Raw genomic sequence first — 22364 nt, 5'->3', positions numbered from 1 at the left:
TTTCAACTATTGAATATCCTTTAAATTAATATTCAATATATGAGGAATCACTTATGTAAGTTATTATTTTAGGACTATTTTAAAAAAATATGAATAATGTTGTGACAACCAAATTGATGATTTATTTTTAAAGAAATGAATGAATTATACAACCTCTTTGTTACTATATATAAAAAAATAAATACTCAATTCATCAAGATCATAAAAAATAGTTAATTTGTTAACTTTAATTAATAGTATTATAAATTTAAATTTTATTTCAAAAATAGTCATTGAATCAAATGAGTTTAACTTATCTCATTGGTAGTTTTTATAATAAATAAGGATATAGAAAGAAATTAATAATTAATACATTTGAAGGTGATCATATGTTTCTTATATTTAGGAAAAAATGTTTCCATTTATTTTTTATATATAAGAAAGGAGGTATTAACATTAAAATGAAGGAAAAAATTGTTTTAAAAAATCTGAAAAAACTAAAATGGAGGTGGCTTGATATAAATAGTAAAAACTAAAAAAGAAAAGGGTAAATAGTTATTTTTGTCCCTCAATGTATAATTCGATGACAAATGTATCCCTGAAAGATGAAAATATAAAATTTAGTCCCTGAAAGTGTAAAAAGTGTAACAAATATATTCAACCGTTAACTTCCGTCCATAATCGTTAATAAAATAGCCTACGTGACACCAAGGGATAAATTTGTCACTGAAATTATTGTCAATGTGGATTGCCAGTATATGAACATATTTGCCATAATATTTTGAAAAAATGAAAGTGAAAATTTTAGTCCCAAAATATAAAAAGTGTGACAAATATCACCGGATGTTAATAATGAATTATATAGGATAGAAGTTAGGGAAAAAGGGGTTAAAAAACAGTAGAATACAACTTAAGATTTTAACTCTTATACTTTGATTATCTATTTATTTATCCATCTATCAAATTTTTAATTAGTTTTTTAATTAATCTATGAAACTTCTTATTTTCCAAAATAAAATAAATTTCTTTAATTTTATGATATAAAAAAATTGAGTTACCATTTAAAAAATGAAAGCCTTTTATTTCTTGAAATTTGTGTTTCTTCAATTAATTATTAATTTTTATTATGTCAAAGTATGTCAAATAGAATGCAAGGTCGCTATAGTCCCTAAATTAGCGAGAAATATAACTCTACGTTTGAAAGTCCAAGAATAAACCTTTGTATTAGTTTTTTTTTTATTTTGTTTTGAAGTTAACATCTGTATTAGTTTGAACATTAATGTATCTTTTATTTAAATTTATTTGGATTCTTTATTTGTTAGTAATTATTTTCATTTCATTCATATTATGTACAATAAGTGTTGTCTCGAGTGAAAACACATAAGATTTATCCAAGGATTCTTTCATATTTAAGGATATATATATATATATATATATATACACACACACATACATTTTATTGATTAAGGAAAAAGACTTATAATTCTACTTTAGTTTTATCTAGTTTAAATTTTGTGAGACTTTTAAAAAAATAGTTTATTAAATTATTTTTTTAAAATAAATTAATTTGGTCCCACATCCGGTTGTATTTTTTCTACTCAAAACTCTCAACATATTATTTTTAATCTAAATATAAGGCTACTTAAGTTGAAATTGAGATATAAAATAATTTTAAAGATTAAAAGTGAAAAATTTAGTAGAAATTTAATAAAATTATAAGATATAAGATAAAGTTTTTTTTAACAGCAAATGTTAAGGTTAGACAAAGAAATCAAAATAATAAAAATATATATATATATATATATTAAAAGACAATTTAAAAAATATGTTGCATAAGTATTCAACCAACAAGAGCAGTAAATTATAAACACATAATAATAATAACAACAACAACAACAATTAGTCACAATCTATTATTAGCGTCCGGATATATTTGTCACACTTTTATACCTTCGGGGATTAAATTTTATATTTTTATTTTTCAAGAACACATTTGTTATTGAATTACAAATTGAGGAATAAAAGTAAACATTTATCCAAAAGAAAATGAACTCAATGTTGAAGTGATTAGGGGTGAAATGGGAGAAAAAAAGTACAGCAACTGGGATTCTTAAAATTGATTTGACAGAGAACAAGTGAGGCAACCCAAGAGTTGAGTTGACCTAAGGAGAATGAGGAACCACATCAACATCAGATTTTGGATTCATGGAAAGGGTTTATACTTTTATACCATAGGGGAAGCGATGATATCATTCTATGGAATCCCGCACACTGTTATCAAAATACAACGACGATGAATACAAATTCATGAATAATGGTTCATAATCTTCTCAATATTGCTTTTATCGTTTGTAGAAAAAGGCAATTCTTTTTATTTGTAGAGAACAAAATACGTGTACTAAACATTGATGCTTTTTTATGCTTACTATACATTGATGTTTCACGTGCAAAAAAATTTACCTTAATTGATGTCAATAGTTTGTGCAGTAACAATAGGAGTAACAGATACATGGTTATCAAATATTTATAAATATAACATAACCGTGTAATTTGATGGCTCTCTTTGTATTTTTCATGTAATGGATAATGGTACTTTTGGTACCCTTTGATATATAATATAATTATGTTTTTCTAATTTTAATTCCAATATCATATATATTAAAAGGAAAAAAATCAAATATTGACCCATACCATATCAATCCTTGCTAGCTAGAGATATATTTGTCATCTTCCAGAGGAAATTGTAGACACAAATCCCTTCAAAACACATTTCATTGGTGCATGCATGTTTGGATTGAGAAAGGAAGTGACACTACTAGAAAAAAGACAATCTACATCGATTATATGAGACCATCTACATCGATTTACGACCGTCGTCGTAGGGGACATTTTCAAAAGTGATCACCTATTCTATGACAGTTGTCAAGGACCGATGTAAAATACTAAGTTTTCTACGATGGTCGTTGAAGAACCGATGTAGAATGCTGAACATTCTAAGATGGTCTTTCAAACACGACCGTCTTAGAATGATTAGCATTTCTACATCGGTAATGTTAGAACCGATGTAAAAATGCTAATTTTTTTATTTTCATTTTTTGTATTTGGAGCCTTTACATGAGTTTATTTACAAGTGAATCACATGTTGCATTATCTTGGAGAACTTAATGCAGAGAACCTTCCTGCCAATGTCATCAAAAACTTTATCCAGCATTATGTCTTAAAAAGCAACAAGAGTGGTTTCAAGCATGTCAAGTCCAGCTGGTTTGCAAAGGTGAACACTGGAGATGCCTGCATAATTTTGCCACTCAAATGTCTTACTTGATAGAGTTTATTGGACTAAAAACAAGAAAATTTTGGAAAATAAATAAAAATTGAGGCAGATTAGGATTATATAGAGGCAGCAAGTGATTTACATCTGTTTTTACAGAACAACACAATACTGCATCTGGATGGTGCCAAACTTGTTTCAAGATTGCATCACCGGATGTAGACTCAACGCTGAAAAGCTCTGTCCAGGTGTGGAGCCTGAAAGAAACAATCTTTACTATATCATACCAAACACAGGAAATAAGATTGTAAAATTTGTGCAATTTGTATCTGAAACTGAGCCTTTTTCAGACAATTACAGGACACAACTAAAAATAACAAATACAAGGGGAATAACCAACTTAACAAATAAAAGGTAAGTTATTTATAGGTACTTTAAATAACCTTGAAGACAAGGATATAAAATGATTGAGGAAACTACATTAATCATAACAAAAATAGACTTACGGAAGAATGCAAACCTGTAGCTTTTGCAGATCCATCTCGCTAAGGTAAGAGCCTCGGGTGGACCAGGAAGTGACTTTGACCCCAACTGTGAACTGAGCCTAGAGGGAGCAATTGCCATGGCAACCCTCTGAATAGATCGCACAACATTATGCACATGCTGGCGAGCCATAACAGTCACATTGTCCCGCAAATGGTTCTCAAAGGTAAATTGGAATGCAATTGTGAGGACCAACCTAAGGTTGTAGTCATTCAAGTCACTTTCACCAGCTGAGTGGGCATTACAGTGTTGATGCTAAGTCCAATGTCCTAGTTGAAGCCGAACCATCCTGCAATGCAAAACATATAGAAAAAAGAAATCAAGTTAGTCAATGCATGCTCATATGTAGTAGCATAGCATATGTAAGAAAGGGTTGGTTTTGCTAAAAGCCCAAATCACTTCATTGAAACAAATGTGAACTAAGACTTCAAGATAGACAATTATTTAGTCAGCCAATTCGACAATCTAGGTATAAATTGTATAAAGTAGCACCAAGATATGACAATTATGAATTTTTACAACCTGGATGGTTCATGCTAATTTTAGACCCTCAAACTAAAGATAAAATGAAGTATTGAAATGGCAATTAAACATAAAAAATAAAAAAAATAAAAAATCTAACAAAATCACTTCTTGACCAATTCCTTTCAAAACTATGAATCGAGGTAATGAGAAATAATGTCACTAACTGTTCTAGGATCCAATGGTATGATGCGGAAACAGAAGGCAGTAAGAAAGCAACATCTGCAAATGATTCATCAATAGGCGCAAACACAAGCTATGCACACGCTTCAATTGCATTTTCATCAATTCCACTGGACAGCTGCCACATCAAATTGCATGATAAGGTAAATAAAAATCATTCACATCAAATTGCATAATTAGGATCTAATTAGATAGCCACTGGGAAGCATTTCAGCTCGTATGAAGTTTAAAGCAGCTGGCCCTGTGGGGCCACTAGTTGAAGAAGTCAAGGACCTCTCATAAATCTGCAAGGCAAAAAAAAAGTAGCCATTATGTTGAGACAAACTCTTCCTAAGAAAGAAACCACATCCTAAATCTAGAAAAAGACAACAATCAAGATTCCACTCAATACCATAAGACTTCCATCTTCCAAACTAGTAGCGTATCTCAAAGTCCAGAAGTCTCTTGCAGCTGCCAATGTTGTTGGTGCATATGTCTAGAAAAAAAATCAAATTTAAATATCAAGAAAACAACATAGGAATAATTAAAAAATAATTTAAACTATAGTTCAACTTTTCTTTTGTATAAAATAATCAGTAGACCTGCATGTACATAAGCTCTATTGTGCCCCCATTCCCTGTTGAGACTACACTCAATACATTGAGGCATCGACAGTCACAATACCATGATGGACGATCTTTGAGAATCTCGGCAACCTGAGATGATGTGGAAAGCAATTAGTTCAATAAAACAAGGTTTCATTGTTCATCAATGAATAAGCTTCATTACAGCATAATACCTTGGTGGGCTCTAGCCTCACAAGTCCATAGGCTCTTGCCGCTACGCCACTACAGTTGCGGGAAACAACAATTCCAATAGAATTCGGACCAGGCTACATTAAGATAGAAAAAATGAGGCAAAATATAATTATACCAATATATTTATGCAAGCAATGACCATGAAGAAGAGTTTTTGAATAGGTCATACCTTCATCCCAATCATTTGGACCCAGTTGATAGTAGTTCCAGTAGCTTTGGAAAGGAACTTCACTAGGGTCTCCTGAGCAATTGCAAAAAGACTGGCAGAATAAAGAATTAGAGACTCGTAATGATGGTGAATGAGTATATATTAATTAAACAAATTTGTTTGCATAATGAAGTTACTTACCTAGCTGGGTTGTTGTCAGCATGGACAAGGTGAAAAAATTAGTTCGAGCAAAGTTTAGAGTGTAGAACAAAACATAATCTCCTCTCTTCCGTAATTCAAAAGGAGAAAATATTAAAGACATGAAAAAAAATCTTTAAAGAGGAAAAATGAAAGAAAAAAAGAAGCTCAAGTTGAAAACTGATTAATCTAGTGGGAAAAGTCATTAAAATCATCTGTCATTATCCTTCATCTTCTCTATGACCAATCCCAAAACAAAAGCCAAATGATCATATGAGCATTTTTGTTAAAGCATCTTACACAGAAACATCAGAAAATGATCTAAAACAAAAATGATGAAGGTCAGAGGAAAGCAGATGGAAAAAACTCATCAATGACAAAATAGTAATGCTTATTTATTGCCACAAAATAGTAATTAATGAAAAAAATATTAATGCTCATCAAGAAATTTTAGTTCTTGAAATTAATAATTACCAATCATTTTAGTTACTGATTTAATCCTGACTTTAGCAATTATCGGACAATACGGTGATTTCAGTCCCTAACTTTGGTATACGTGATCAATCAGTTTAGTCCTTGACATTGTTATGCATCAACCGATTTGATCCCTATTGGCAAATGATTGTCAAATATAGACTAAACTTATGATGCTTGTCATATTCAAGAACTAAATTGTCTGATTTTATAGTGTTAGGGACAAAACTGACTAGTAGTGCCCTTTCTAAGGGATAAACTAATTAATACTTGTCAAAGGCAAGGATTCATTTTTTTTTTGTAATATAAAAATTAAACTAACCAATACTTATCATTTTAGAGACTAATTTTGTGTATTACTGTTCCTTCTTTACAAAAATCGATCACATGAAAGATAGATCTTGGAAAAGAGATAATGTAGACTAATGTAGGTATTAATTGTGTTGAGAAATATTATAACCTTATAATTTCGCTTGTGAACATTAAATCCCAGAGGCTTGGCAACTTCCTCAATTTTTGACATGATTTCATTTGTAGGGCGCTGTGAGGTAAAATGTGTTTCTCTCTTAACAGACCCTTGCTGTATTGAGTTTAAACAAAATGGAGAACAAAGCATTATTAGCTTGAAAGAATTATTATATCTCATTATCAATAGTATTTTGTTAGCCAATTACCTAGAGAAATCGACTGAATTTAGATCAAGCTCTTAGTTAAACATAAATCAACCAAAATTTGATTCAGAAACTAAGTAGTTCACAATTTTCAAAGTGACCTTGTAATTTGGTTAAAATCTTTATAATGCATAACATTTTAGCATGATGAAAGAATTCTAATATTTACCTGCTTCTCAAACAAATTTTCAAGGTTGAAGCTTTGTGACCTAGATATGTGCTCAAAAGCATTCATTGACACTGGTTTCTCTTTTCTCTCCGTCACAAGATTTTCCTACATATCAAAGAGAACAAATAAATTACACATAGAAAACAGCTTCTATAGAATCTTTCTTGTATTTCCAAAGTATAATAAGCAAATCTTTGCAAAGTAAATAAAAAAGGATAGAAATATTGTCATAACACAACACCTTAGAATCATTGAAAGCAGCAGCAACATCATCTACATTGATATCCTCTTCCATTATAAAAGTTGTTTGTTTGTATCCTTTTTTGAACCATTCATCTTTTAAAAGTTCAGGAACTTTTATCCTCTGCAAAAACCAACCCAATATTAATGTTAATAAAACTATATTGCAACTGCAAGATACTCTTTAACCTCCTAAAAAAGTATACTCTTGAAGGATAATTACAGGATTAGAATTACAAAGAACAAAATCAACACAAAAGGGAAAAAAAATACTACGTCCATCCCAGTATGTAAGGTCATTTTTGAAAAAATTTCTTGTCCCTTTCTATAACACTCCATTCAAATTGTTTCGTGCATTATTTTTTGACCGAAATACTTCTAATTACCTTACAATTTTTATAGTAAATAAACAATAAATGTTAATATTTAATAAGATAAGTTCATTCTCTCTGTTGTAAGTATTGGAAAAGATAATTAGTAGCACATTAATTAATCAGGTAGAAAGTAATTAGATGAAAAGAATGAGATAAGTCCTAATAAATTAAGGTAACTTTGAAAAAAAAATACAAATTATTAATAAATTTAAAGCTACTAATTAAGTTAACTAACTTTTTTAATTTAGTGAATTAATTAAAAAAGTCTTATATACAAGACTGAGAAGAAAGCATTTAGTTTAGAACTCACTGTTAGAGGGTTTGGATCAAGAATAAGCTTCAATAGTTTCTTTGCCTTAGGAGAAAACCATGATGGACATGTAAATTGGGCCCTGCCAATCTGGAAAATATGTTCAGATTTAGACATAGCAACTTTTCTTTCATTCTTCTCATGGATTATAGTCTGAAATTACTTACTTTTTTGTACAGTTTCGCATGATTTGGCTCAACAAAGGGCAAATACCCGGCCATAAGCACAAAGAGGATGACTCCACATAACCAGATATCAGATGTAGAACCAACATAACCTCTATCATTAAGCACCTAACACAAATTGCACACCACACTACATTCACTGCAATTTTAGGGTCAAATCTAGTCCTTAATCTGATCCAAAAAAATATAAAGTAGGTACCTCAGGAGCAACATAATTTGGAATTCCACAAGCAGTTCGAAGAAGTTCATCCTCCTGTTATCAATAATTAATAATTGAAGAATTAAACAAGGTCATAATTTCATGCAAATGAAAGCAAAGATTAGACAGCAGAGACATTAGAAGGAATTCCATTATGTCAGTAACAACTAGCAACAAATAGGGGATGCTTTCAAGTTTCAATACTTATAGTTTCTCATGGCCAAATCAGAAGAAATTCATAACATGCACATGCATAAGCTAATTGTATGTCAGATATGAGCGTATATACATATATAATCATACCTGTTGCGCATATGTACTCAATCCAAAATCTGTAACTTTCAGAACACCATTTAAGTCCAGAAGAAGATTCTCTGGCTGCAAAATACATTGAAAATTTAATGAGTTTGATCCTTAATTTAACTCAAAAAGAAAATTAATTGATTCCTTCTCACACAATTGACTTATCAATCAATCGATTAATTAAATTACAGGAGAGGATTATGGTAGATGATAGACCTTCTAATCTCTGTGGTACACGAATAATCAACGACATTGATTAATTGATGGAAATAACTTCTTGTTTCATTCTCTGCTGTAAATATGATTTATGTGTTATGCAAAATTAAAGCGGAAAATATCCTGTATCAAATTTATTCAGAAGCCCAAAGTGTCATTTGTGATGGATAACAACATAATAAGTAGTAATGCTCACGAATCACTACAAATTAATTTTCATCCCAAAACTCTGAAATGAGTACTTCAACTTTCAAGTTGCCTATTGATGCATGGAAGAGTGAAGTAAGATACATTCATAGTGATAGCTTAAATAAAAATAAATCAAAGTATAACAAACTCCTATAAGCTTTCGAATGTTTGACATGCCAGTAGAACTTCTGATTGAATGCCCATAAATCAACGCTGTCAATATTAATTTCCTCACACCTGATGCATTTGGGATTATATTATCAAAGTAAATGGTCAAAACAAACCAAAGAAAGAATGTAGCCGCAAGCCATTTATAAATGTCATCCTGTCAATGAAAAGAAACAAAATACTGAGTACTGTTGCAGTAACACAACTAAGGCTGAAGGAAAGAGAGGAATCAAAGCAAATATAACTAAGGAACATAAAGTAAAAGGTAAAAGCAACCAAAAGACTTCTTAAAATGAAGTGGTGTATGGAGTAGGGATTTAGAGGTCAAATGATTGCTGCTGCAACCTACCCTTCGGCGGGAGGGCGACACGTGACTCGCGGGTGCGTCTTCCAAGAAAGGAATACGCGCGGAGTCGCCACCAACGTTTATTTGAGGAAAACGTCGAAAAAACCGGAAAAGACGTGGTCTACGAACTTTAAGTGAAAGTTTCGGGAGTTGTATTTACGCACGGGGAAGGTATTAGCACCCCACACGTCCGTCACAAGAGACGACAATCCTTAATCAAATGTGCAAATATGACTTCAATTTATGTTATCTTTCCCTTTTTCACGTTCCTATGCCTTTTTATGTCTTTTATATATTTTTTATCTTTTTATGGTCGACGAGGGTGTTTCCCTTGCTCCTACGTATTCCTCAACTGTGATAGGGAAATCAGACCTATGTAATTCTTTGAGAACCAAATGGTGGTTAAATTTCTTTTATCCTTTTTTTGCAAAATATGTTTTTATTGAATGAAAGGTCATTTAAGGCGTTGGACCATTAAACAATCTTTCGATTCTTTTGAAAGGAAAGAAAACATTAAGGCATTGGACCATTAATAATCTTTTGTTATTTTTTAAAAGAGGTAATAAAGTTACGCGTTGATTTTAGGCCTTTTTTTAGAAATCTACGTTTAACCAATAAAAGCGGAAAAGACCATTTTAAGGCGTTGGACCTTAAAAATGGCTTTTTTAGGTGAGGACAAAAGTTTGATTTATGAATTGATTTTAGCCTTAGTTTCACTTTGGTTATTAGTCAATTCGATTAAGAAAGGAAAATCCCAAAGAAAAAACGTCCGATTGATTTTTTATTTTATTTTACTAAAATATATTTTTTTGGTTATTATATTATTATTTTACCTCTTTTTTGGTTTTAAACGTGGTTACGGCATGACCGAACAGTCAGATTTCATTTTAACAAAAATTAAAAGATGTTACAATTCAAATAATCGATGGAAATTTATTTTATTTTTTGATTAGGCGAGAAAATGACTTAAATAAATTACTAAAGCACGTCAAAAGGGGTACGAAAAGTAAATGAAATAAAATAAAAATACGCGAAACAAATGAGGACCACTAAGGGTACATAGAATGAATTGAAAAGTTTGATTTCGGGAACTTACCGGTTGAAGACCGAAGAACGACAAAGAACGAACAAAGAACGACGGAAAATCTTCGCGAAATCACTCACGGAAATGTCTCGAAAGCGTTACGAAGGCGCCTCGGCTCAGATTTTCTTCATGGAAACAATTTTTCTCACTAATTTTAAGTGATTCTCAGATACCAGGAGGGTTGAACATTTTTGTTCTTCCCTCCTTCCCCTATTTATAGGGAAAAGAAGGAGAAGCTTGCCACCCAGCTTGCCCAGGTGAACTCAGCTTGCCCAAGCGAGCTAGGTTGCTTCCTCCAGAAGGCACCGCTTTCTAATGAACTTCCTGGAAGGCCCAAGTGGGCCTGGTTGCTATTTGCACCCCCTGTTTACTAAATACACCCCTGCCTTTTTTGCTGATTCTTCTTCCGTAACATTACGGAACTTTACGAATTTCGCAACGATACTCGTTTTCTTTTCGTAATGTCACGAAACCTTACAAATTACGCAATCATCCCTTCTTTGGCTTTTGGAATGTTACAGAACTTTACGGATTGCGCATTAACACTTCCTTTTGACTTCCGGCATGTCACGAAACTTCATGGATTGTGCAACAATGCTTTCTTTTGACTTTTGGCATGTCACGGAACTTCACGAATTGCCTAATGATGGGTGCCAAGTACCTCGAAGTGGTTAAATGAGGGTCGCATCCCAACAAACGGATGGTCCTCGGACGAAATTAGGGTATGACAGTTGCCCTTCTTTACTTGTCTTTTATTGGAGATAAAAGGGAAGTAAAGATAAGACACTAATTTCGTTCGAGCGAAACACCATTTGGTCGGTCAATCTTCCTGTCAACGGAACCTGCAAAAATTTCGAAAATGATCAGTACCGAACGACCAACATCATCCTGATACTGCCGAGTTCGTTCCTCTTGGTTGACACAAGGCGCAGAATGACCATAATTTGTCTCTGCGTGCCCTCGGACACAATCGAGCCTGGATGGCGAAAAGGTGTGGGGAATGACCATAATTTGTCTCTGCCCACCTCTCGACTTACTGTGCCTGAATGACAAAGGGCGTAGAATAACCATAATTTGTCTCTGCGCGTTTATTACTCGACTTGCAAAATCTGAATGACTAAGGGCACAAAATGACCATAATTTGTCTCTGCGTGCCATCGGACACGATTGTGTCTGAATGGCAAAAGGTGAGCGAAATGACCATAATTTTTATCCGCATGTCACATGACCCCAGGGTCAGTATGACAGAGATTGTGGGGTGGCCGACAAAAACGAGACTCTTGCTCCTACGTATCCTCAATGAGAAACTCAGACCTACGTAGTTCTGGATAACTTGTGAGACTAAAATAGCCTCGGTGTTTTCTTTACTAAAATGCGAACATGCTTTAGTAAAGAGACAAAACTTCCAACTGATCAGAGCAACATATGCTTTTTTGGATGAAAAACAATGTGTCTACCGGGGAAGGAGAGTATGCTGATGAAATTTTCTCGTAACCATAAATGAGATTTGGATATTTAGCATTTCGCTTCTAAATGACCATTTAGAGGAAACACTGGGTTCAACAAAAATAGAAGAAAATCACTCAAAGTGTATCAATCTCACACGGGTAAGTGTTTCATCCTAATTTCGAACCATAGATATGTCATGACTTGATTTTACAAATCATTTCCTATCAAATTAAAGATTATATGCGTGATCATGGATCAATAGGACTTTTCCTCGGGAATGGTTTGCTTTTTTGTGGGGAATTTGGCTCTGAGTGTTTGGCCTTTTCCTTTTTTTTTTTGTTTAGCATGAGGCGAACAAGTCACCGACACACAAGATTTTGGTTGGCAATCAAAGGGAGAGGACCACTTTAGGTCGTGGTTTCCTTTCTTTTCTTGTTTACTTGGTGACAATTCTGTATTGTTCAGATATTGTCTGGTCCTAAGACCTTTGTACGTATTTCTTCTGTTTTCTTCCGATCTTTGATCGGGAATTCTCTTTCTTTTTTGCTTTCTCCCATTTTTCTTGATTGGGAATTTTCTCTTTTTGCTTTCTTCCAATTCTTGATCGGGAATTTTCTCCTTTTCTCTTCTTTTTTTTTTTGTTTTCTTTTGAGGGCAAGGTTTATGGTGAGTTGGGACTTTGGCTCAAGGCTTGTAGAACGGATGGACATGATATATGTCAGGGTGTTGGTCTGGTTCAGGGATAAAAGGGGATGTCCCACATAATTTCCATGACACAGATGCAACAATGATGATTTGGAAATTTTATGTAAAACTAGTCATGCATGCACCTATGTGGACACTCAAGTGTCGAAAAAATTTTGGTCACACGATGCTAGGGCTCATAATTCATTTTCTTTACTTTAGTCAACCCAGTATTTCCAAAATATGTTCTTTTATCAATTCGGGCATTCATCCGAGTCTATTTTTGGGTGTTCGGGAAAATTTTCATAGCATTCACCCTCCAGGCGTATACACGTTCTTTTCAAAACTGGTTATGATCAATGAAATTTTTTTTCAAAGAAAAGTTGGAAGTTATCTCCTTTCACAAGCATGTTGTTTTTTAGCTATTAGCTAGACAACTTTTTATTCTTATTATTTTCTTTTCTTCTTCCTTCTTTTTCTTTTCTTGCTTGCTCTCTTTTCCTTTTCTTCTTTCTTCTTTTCTCTTTCCCTTTTTTAGTTATTTATCATTTATTCATTTTTTTCCTTTTTCTTTTTCTCTCTAAAAAGATCGCGCGGACGGGGGTGCACACTACCTACTTACGTCTAACCACAAGGTAAACGAAAAGAACGCACGAAATGGTAAGTCGCACAAACGGTGACAAAATAACTGAGAGCCATATTGCCAAAAATTTCTAGCAGAAACGAAAAATAATAATAATAATGTTAGTAACCATATAGACAAAAATAGAAAATAGTAATGTCAACAGCAATATAGAAAATAACAGAAAACGTCAATAGCAGACTAACAAAAAACAATAATGTCAATAAAAAGGTGCGGTGACCTCGGTCACGTGGCTCCGCTTCCTCCCAAGAAACCGAGCAAGTCTGTCATCTCCTCATCCATACGGGCCTCCTCTTCATCGCCAGGAGATCCTGCAGGCGCCTCCCCTGCCTGGGCCTCAGGCCAATCTCCGGGCCATGCGACCTTAGCCCTAAACTGCTCTGGAGTAGGGCACGCAAAAGGAGCGAAACCCTGCCCCTGCTGACTGAGGCTAAGCTGGTAGAGACACTCATGTATCTGCACCTGCCCCCGGTGGTTGGCCGCCTGCTGGCGAACCAAGTGCTATAGATAACGCTTCATGCCTAGTGATCCAGCGGGATCGGCCTGATGAGGTGGTGGCGGTGCGTCTACGGCTTGAGGTGCATCACTCTGCGCCTGCCTAGGCGTGCAATACTTCTCAATGAAGACCCGGGTGATAGGCAATCAGATCACCTTACTAGGGGTGACGGGAACCACGAATGACTGGCAGAGGCCCGTGATCAATGCCGGAAACCCCAGGGCCCTGTTAGACTTATCCGGGTCTAGAGAGTGCCTGGTGAGTGGCATACCTGCAAATAAATAGATGGCGTCAGCAATCAACTGAGCCACGTGGACGCTCATCCGTGTCAGGATGGCATACACCAGCTGACACTTCGGCAGAGGGAGATCGGAGTTATGATCACTAGGCAAGACATTGTTAAGCAGCAATGTCATCCACATCTAGGTCAAGGTGGTCATGCTGGTGCGCATGATCCGCACCCGCCTCCCTGCAGCGGTCCGGGCGAAATCCTTCCCCAGGGTGCATAACAGCTGGGCAATGGCCTCCTCGTCGAACCCATCGGCCCTGTTCCTCCTCTAACTGAACTCGCACTCCTGGCCTTCCTCCAACACTAGCGGGTCACTCAGGAACTGGCTGAGGGCTTTTGCGTCAAAGGGAATCCACTAACCCCTCACTCATGACCGCATGTCTCGCACTCCCTCTTCTGTGGTCCAAGCATTAGCATAAAACTCCAGGACTATCTCAGGGTCAAACTTAGCCATTGGAGTCACCAGCGACGTCCAATGTCGGCGAGCTATCTCTTCCTGAAAATCCGTGTACTCATCGTCCCTGAGTTGGATGCGTTTCTCTCTGTGGAATGACCATCCTTTGATGGTCTCGAAGTGCTGCTGGTGCTCGACGCTCCTGAAATGGTGGCTATCAAACTTGGGGGCGGCACTGGTTCCTTCAGTCGCGGCGTCCCTCCTAGATCTCTTCGCGGAAAGCTTTTTCGGAGCCATTTCCTGCGAGGACAAACATTTGGAAAGTTAATTTACAAGGAAATGTTATTTTAAAGCAAAAATGACATGCTAATCTTTTCGATTTAGAACAAACTTGTGCACACATTTCCTTAAAGAAGAACATTCATGAACGTGCATACACGCAAAATATCCTGCTATTTATATCAATATACAAAAACATTCTAGCTACCACACATATTCTTTTGAAAAGAATTCATATATGCATGCTCAAGGTATTGTGCCAAAAATACACATGTCCATATTCAAGGTATTTTGCTACCAAAAATTACATACACACATTTGAAGTATTTTATTAACATACAAAATTTTTTGTTGTTTCATTCACATTTATTTATACATATATGCACATTGGAGAGCCAATCTCATGTCATGCACACACTTGCATTTATTTGGAAAGGAATTTTCATGCCATCTATCTACACTTGAAAGGCAATTCCATATCATATATTCATTTTGAGAAGCATTCTCGTGCCACATTCAAACATGTGTACATTCATAAAGCGCTTGACCACCTATTCAACATATACACGTTTTATTTGAAGGGTATTTGTCTCTTGCTACCTATTCTATATATACACGTACATGGTGAATAACATCTCAAACAAACTAGGCAAACATCATGGTGCAACAAAAAAAAAAAAAAACAGCCGCTGGCCTAAAGGGAAATCCCTATCATAATGCCTTCATTTTTATGTTTTCTTGCACTCAAAACTAAAGGCTTGGATTCCTAGGTCTAAGTCCTTAATTTGGGCACTTATTTTAAACTCTACATGCTGTCCCTATACACACAAAACAACCCCACAATCCAAAGTTCACAAAACCATGCCCAAATGTCATTGAGGCATTTCACCGAGCACTTGGTGGGCGCATGTTTATGCATGAATAGCAAGGGAATGGGGGCAATGTGGCATGCCCCATTATTTCAGAACACAACCTAGGCTTAAGGCCATCCCTTACAACCCCTCAATTCAACAAAAACAAGCAACAATTCAAGGATAAATCCCTCACGTTTTTGAGCAAATACATGCAACTTAGAGCACCAAAATACATCAATGGAAAGCTAGAGAGCCCAAGAATGAGGTACTTACTTGTTGGAGATGAATAATAGCGCAAAATGGAATAAAAAATGTAGAGAAAAGGTGACCTAAGGCTGGAAAATCAAGGAATCCCGTGAGCCTTCGTTTTTTTTTTTTTTTAATGAGGGGGGAGAGTTTTTTGGTGTAGAAAACTCCCCCCTCCCCCTTTTTAACCACCTTCGTGCAGGGGATGCTAGGCGAGCTAACCTGCATTTTTTTAGGGAAGACATAAGTATGGCTCTTTACGGGTCGGCGTTCGCTTACTCGAACCCCCTTAGGGTAGATTAGGCATCCAATATTTACTTTAAAGACACAACGGTAATAGTTACTGAGAATTTAAAGGATACTAGGCTGCCTTCCAACGGCGCTTTCCGTTTGTCCAGAGCTGGGCAAGGGACGACAATCTATCGGTCGTGACCCTAGCCTCTACTTGCGTCTGTCCCTAAGTACCTGAAAGCGGGGAACGACAATGCGCAACAAATTGTGGTTGCGTTACCGTTTTACCTTGATTGGTTTCTGCCTTTAGCCCCATCCCGACATTTGACCACTGTCTAAGACGATTTTGCTCCTATTATAAGATAACATAATATGCATGTGTATGCATATGCATGAATTTTTTTTCAAATGCAACAATCTTTTTAGTGAAAGCTGGTCAGGTTCAGTTTTAATTAAGCGCTTGGGGCATCCCATGAACTGAGCGAAAAGGCTCAGGTTGTCACAAACTGCACATGGTTTAAAGCACAAAGTGAGGACTGAAGCATCAATCTCATGTTCTCCTCTTTTAAAAGACTGTGACGAGAAAATTGCAGCGGACAGGAATCCCTGGGGGAAACCAAGAAGAACACACAAAAATAAAATAACATGCAGTGATATCCTTAATTGCCCCAGATCTTGAGCGTAGTATCGCTTGACAACATCGGAGTTCACGGGTGAAGGTAGCTCCTCGCTATCCATGATGGTGAGCACCAGGGCCCCTCCGGAAAAAGCCCTTTTCACAACGAAAGGCCCTTCGTAGTTCAGGGCCCACTTCCCTCGATTATCTTTAACAGCGTGGGACATCTTTTTCAGCACAAGGTCTCCCTCATGGAACTTGCGCATGCGCACGTTCTTGTACAACGCGTTCTTCATTCTTTGTTGATACAGGCGCCCATGACTCATGGCCGTCAAGCGCTTACCTTCAATAAGGTTGAGTTGGTCATAGCATGTTCGAGCCCACTCTGATTCCTCTAAGCCTGATTCTGCTAGTATCCTTTGGGAAGGGACCTCTACCTCAAACGGGAGTACCGCTTCCATTCCATAAACCAAGGAGTACGGTGTTACCCCAGTAGAAGTTCGTACCGAAGTTTGGTATCCATGCAGGGCAAAAGGCAACATCTCATGCCAATCTTTGTACGACATTGTCATCTTCTGAATAATTTTCTTAATATTCTTATTGGCTGGTTCCAAGGCTCTGTTCATCTTCGGTCGGTAGGGCGTGGAATTGTGTTGCCGGATTTTGAAATCCACGCACATTTCCTGCATCATTTTGTTATTCAGATTGGTGCCATTGTCAGTAATGATCTTCCTAGGGAGTCCGTACCGATAAATCAGCTCCCTCTTTATGAATCTGACCACTACACTCCTCGTGACATTGGTGTAGGAAGCCGCTTCGACCTATTTGGTGAAATAATCTATTGCCACGAGAATGAAGCGATGACCGTTCGAAGCCTAGGGTTCGATGGCCCCTATGACGTCTATCCCCCACATGGAAAAATGCCAAGGGGCGAACATGACATTCAGAGGATGTGGCAGGTTATTAACATTGTCAGCGAACGCTTAACATTTAAGGCATTTCATTACATGGGTGCAACAATCACTTTCCATGGTGAGCCAGTAATAACCTGCTCTCAGGATCTTCCTGGCCATAGCATGCCCATTGGCGTGTGTTCCAAATGAACCCCCGTGGACTTCCTCGATCATGTGGTTCACCTCTTTGGCATCCACGCATCGCAGGAGGGTCATGTCATGGTTTCTCTTATATAGTATGCTCCCGCTCATGAAGAAACCGTCCCGTTCCTCTTCCACCTGACAACAATGCGCGGGTCTGCCACGACACCAGAACTCAATGTATGGTAGGTCCTCGTGCGGTGTTAGCTGGAACATGGATGCAAAAGTAGCAAGCGCATCCGCCATTTGATTTTCCTCCCGGGGAATGTGATGGAAGAAGATATCATCAAAGGAATCAGCCAACTCCTTGATATAGGCTTTGTAGGGCATCAGCTTGGGGTCTCTAGTTTCCCATTCCCCTCTGAGCTGGTGAATCACCAGTGCTGAGTCCCCGTACACTTTGAGTAGTTTGACATTAGAGTCAATTGCCGCCTACACGGCCAGGGCACACGCTTCATACTCAGCCATATTGTTGGTGCAGTCAAACCCCAGCCTGGCTATGAAAGGTATACATTGATTGTCTGGAGAGACCAATACTGCTCCAATGCCATGGCCTAGAACGTTTGACGCTCCATCAAACCACACGGTCCACTTGTCCCGGTCCTCGTCTAGCTTTTCCTCAAACAAGGCCATGATGTCCTCATCCGGGAATTCGGGATACATGGGATGATAGTCGTTGAGAGGCTGCTGAGCCAAATAATCTGCCAAGACGCTTCCTTTTATCGCTTTTTGGATGACGTAAACTATATCAAAATCGGATAGCAAAACTTGCCACCGGGCGATCCGTCCTGTGAGAGCAGGCTTCTCAAAGATGTACTTAACCGGGTCCATCTTGGATATCAATCAGGTGGTATGGCTCAGCATGTATTGTCTTAGACGGTGGGACGCCCAAACTAAAGCACAACACATTCTTTCGAGCAGGGAGTAATTCATTTCACAGGCCGTGAACTTCTTACTTAAATAGTAGACAGCGCGTTCTCTCTTCCTGGACTCGTCATGTTGCCCCAGCATACATCCCATCGATTCGTCCAAAATCTTCATATACAAGATGAGAGGCCTTCCGGGTACCGGCGACATAAGCACATGAGGGTTCATGAGACACTGTTTGATCCTTCCAAACGCTTCTTGACAATCCTCGTTCCAGCGGACGGATTGGTTTTTGTGTAAGAGTTTGAACAACGACTCACAAATAGCGGTGAGCTGTGATATGAATCTGACAATATAATTTAAACGTCCCAGGAAACCTTGGACCTGCCTCTTGGTACGGGGTTTCGGCATCTCAAGGATGACCTTCACCTTTTTGGGGTCCACCTCTATCCCTTTCTGGCTCACGATGAAACCTAGCAATTTCCCTGATTTAACCCCGAAAGTGCACTTAGCGGGGTTTAACCTCAATTGATACTTCCTAAGCCTTTCGAACAACTTCTGTAGGTTGACAAGGAGTTTCTCCTCGGTCTTAGACTTGGCAATTATGTCGTCCACATAGACTTCGATTTCTCGGTGCATCATATCATGGAACTAAGCCACCATAGCCTGTTGATAAGTTGCCCCGGCATTCTTAAGTCCAAAGGACATCACCTTATAATAGAACGTCCCCCACAGGGTGACGAAGGTAGTCTTTTCCATATCCTCCGACGCCATTTTTATCTGATTGTAACCGGAGAACCCATCCATAAAGGAAAACAAAGCGAAATTGGTCGTATTATCCACGAGGATATCGATGTGCGGCAGAGGAAAATTGTCTTTGGGACTGGCTCGATTCAGGTCCCGATAATCCACACACATTCGCACTTTCCCATCTTTCTTAGGGACTGGTACAATGTTGGCAACCCATTCTGGGTACCGAGCGACAGCCAAAAAACCAGTGTCAAATTGTTTTTTTACCTCTTCTTTTATTTTCAAGGATGTCTCGAGCTTCATCCTCCTCAGTTTTTGTTTTACCGGGGAACACTCAGGATTTAGAGGTAATCTGTGCTGTAGGATATCAGAACTCAAATCGGGCATATCTTGGTAAGATCAAGCAAAGATATATTGGTAGTCTTTTAGCAGGGCTGCCAATTCTTCATGGATGGGAGCGGTCATACCCGTGCCTATCTTTACTTCTTTTTCCCCATTGCCGGTTCCTAAGTCCACTACTTTCGTCTCTTCTTGATGAGGCCCCATTTCTTGGTCCTCATGGGCGACTATCTTCTCCAACTCCGGGGGAAGTCCCACATCTTTGTTCTTTTCATCCTCCGTCTGATCCGTTTCTTGCTCAAAATCAATGGTCAGGTCCCAGGTATTAGTACCTTCGAGGGACTCGTCATCGGATATGGCGTTTTAAACGTAAAGAAATAAACATGCAAATGGATGAGAATGGGTAGAGACGTAGGAACAGATGAAGAAAGATCTTTGTATTATAAATTCAAGAACAAAAGACATAAAGCCTTAACAAAAGGAAACTCTAAAGCCTAGGCCCAACTGTATAGTTTAAGAGCCACAAAGGGTTACATTATGCTTGTCGCGTAAATGTTCGAGTGCTCCTCCACTCGCCAATTTCCTAGTAGGAAACTAGGAGGGCATGGTCATACCAAATCCGACCCACTCGGAGAATCATCTTCGCATATCGCAACGACTTGGCCTTCGTGTCCTAGACCCGCGCTTATAAAGCTCCTACTGATGTGGCAGGGCGGGCCCCCTTCGACTTCTCGTCCCAATCGCGAGCCTTGAGCTCCGCTCTTCCTTCCCGCAATGCTTTTCCTTATGCCCGCTTGTGTGGGTTTATAGCCTAACCCAAATTTCCCACGATTTCCTCTGGCGCTTATCAGGATGGTTCTGCCGCCGCTGTCCTTGCCTAAACCCATTCTGGGCTCGTAACCATTCCCCAACATCACCCGGGCCACCATTACAGCCATATCGAACAGGCAAGGTTGCCCAGAGAAGGAATCTACGAAGGCAATGCTTGCCACCTCAAAAGACTGGAAAGCTATTTCTAATGACTCCTCCGCGGCTTCCACATATGGCATAGAGGACGGGCAATTCACCAAGATGTCTTCCTCGCCTAATATGATAACCAAATACTCTCCACTACAAATTTCAATTTTTGGTGGAGTGTAGAGGGAACGACTCCCACCGAGTGGATCAACGGGCGTCCCATCTGTACAGGGAGGTCGATCTCTCCCCTAACCTCTCAGCGGGTGCCGTCGAAGGCACGAACCACCATGGAACTTGGCTTTAGATGGGAAGCATTAAACGGTAATTTCTCCAAGGTGCTTTTGGGCATTATGTTTAAACTGGAACCGTTATCGATGAGCACCTTGGCCATGACGTGGTCCATGCATTTGAATGATACATGCAGAGCCCTGTTATGCCCTCTCCCCTCGGCAAGGATTTCTTCTTCGGCGAAGGCGAGATAGTTGTTGGCGGTGATATTATTGACGAGTCCCCCAAAGCCCTCTAAGAGATATCTTGAGCCACATGTGTTTTGTTCAAGACCTTTACTAGCAAAGCCCGATGAGGCTCAGAGCTCATGAGTAGTTCCAAAAGAGAGGCCCTGGCCGGGGTTTTGTTGAGCTGCTCAATGACCTTGAACTCGCTTTGCTGAATAATGCGGAGAAACTCATTTGCTTCCTCTAGCGACACTTCCTTCTTGCCACAACCATCCCTTTTCTCCGGAAGACCTTTCACTGGAATATCCTCGTTCGGAGTGAGGGTCGTTTTGTCATTTTGTTCTTCCATCACCTTTGCCTTCCCCTTAACGTTTGCGGGTTGAGTCGGTAGGTCGGGGGGTGCAAACACGCGACCGCTGCGGGTCACACCGCTTAGCCCCGTGATATTGGTCACCTTGGCTGACAACGAGCTGATGTCGGTGGCCTCTTTTTTCCTTTCACTTGGAGGTGCATACCTCCACGGGACTGCGTGGCTGTTTCGGTATGGGAAAGGAACAGGTTTAACTACCGAGGGATATCAGGGCTTTTGTGGAGCTGCGTCCTTGGTGAAATATATCACCAAAGGTTTAGGCCTCCCAAAACTTCTTTCATCTGCGAACTGCATACATATATGCTGCTCTTCCCTCCCCTCATCGCTGACTTCCAGTCGGCCTTGATCTATCATCTGTTGCAAAAGGTCCTCCACTGCTAAACATGTTTCCATTTATGTAGCTCGTCGGGATGAAACAAACAAGAATCCTCTTCATGCCCACCATGGGGAATTACGCCCCCCTTTTGTAGGGCCTCATAGATAAACCCCCTAGGGGTTGTCACATCCTTTAAAGGCTTAGACCTGCGCGGCCTATCCGACTCTACGGCATTAATTGCTCCCCCTCTATGATTGGTGAGCGGGTTTGTTTTCACGTTGGGCCGATCCTCTTGAAACGTCATCCATCCGGCATCTATCAAATGTTGAACCTTGTATTTAAGGGCCAGACATTTTTCGGTGGAGTGGCCCAGGGTTTTCCCATGGTACGCGCAAGTTGCATCAGGGTCATACCACTTTGGGAAAGGATGTTGGTAGATGAGGGACGGCAAGAGGTCTTCGTACGTCAT

At 38.5% G+C, this 22364-nt stretch overlaps 1 protein-coding gene and 1 long non-coding RNA gene across 2 annotated transcripts; both read right to left on the bottom strand.

The window, feature by feature from the left end:
- Window positions 1-2649: 2649 nt before the first annotated feature.
- LOC121172672 (uncharacterized) lies at window positions 2650-3524 on the bottom strand. Its single transcript, XR_005892486.1, has 2 exons — window positions 3393-3524; window positions 2650-3267 (listed from the first exon to the last, which is right to left on the bottom strand). It is a non-coding gene; the product is annotated as an uncharacterized lncRNA (long non-coding RNA).
- A 545-nt stretch (window positions 3525-4069) lies between these two features.
- LOC106794280 (CBL-interacting serine/threonine-protein kinase 9) lies at window positions 4070-22199 on the bottom strand. The gene is given in 15 exon segments (XM_041017759.1): window positions 4070-4779; window positions 4887-4970; window positions 5077-5190; window positions 5274-5366; window positions 5462-5533; window positions 6573-6692; window positions 6953-7057; window positions 7194-7316; window positions 7877-7966; window positions 8044-8169; window positions 8261-8314; window positions 8564-8638; window positions 8780-8802; window positions 8805-8855; window positions 22001-22199. Coding segments are annotated over 15 exon segments (1437 nt in total). The 3' UTR covers window positions 4070-4671.
- Window positions 22200-22364: the final 165 nt, after the last annotated feature.

The sequence above is a fragment of the Glycine max genome, chromosome 8, assembly GCF_000004515.6.
Source record: "Glycine max cultivar Williams 82 chromosome 8, Glycine_max_v4.0, whole genome shotgun sequence".
NCBI lineage: Eukaryota > Viridiplantae > Streptophyta > Magnoliopsida > Fabales > Fabaceae > Glycine > Glycine max.
The sequence above is the reverse complement of the archived record's forward strand: the minus strand, read 5'-3'. Positions and strand labels throughout refer to the sequence as shown.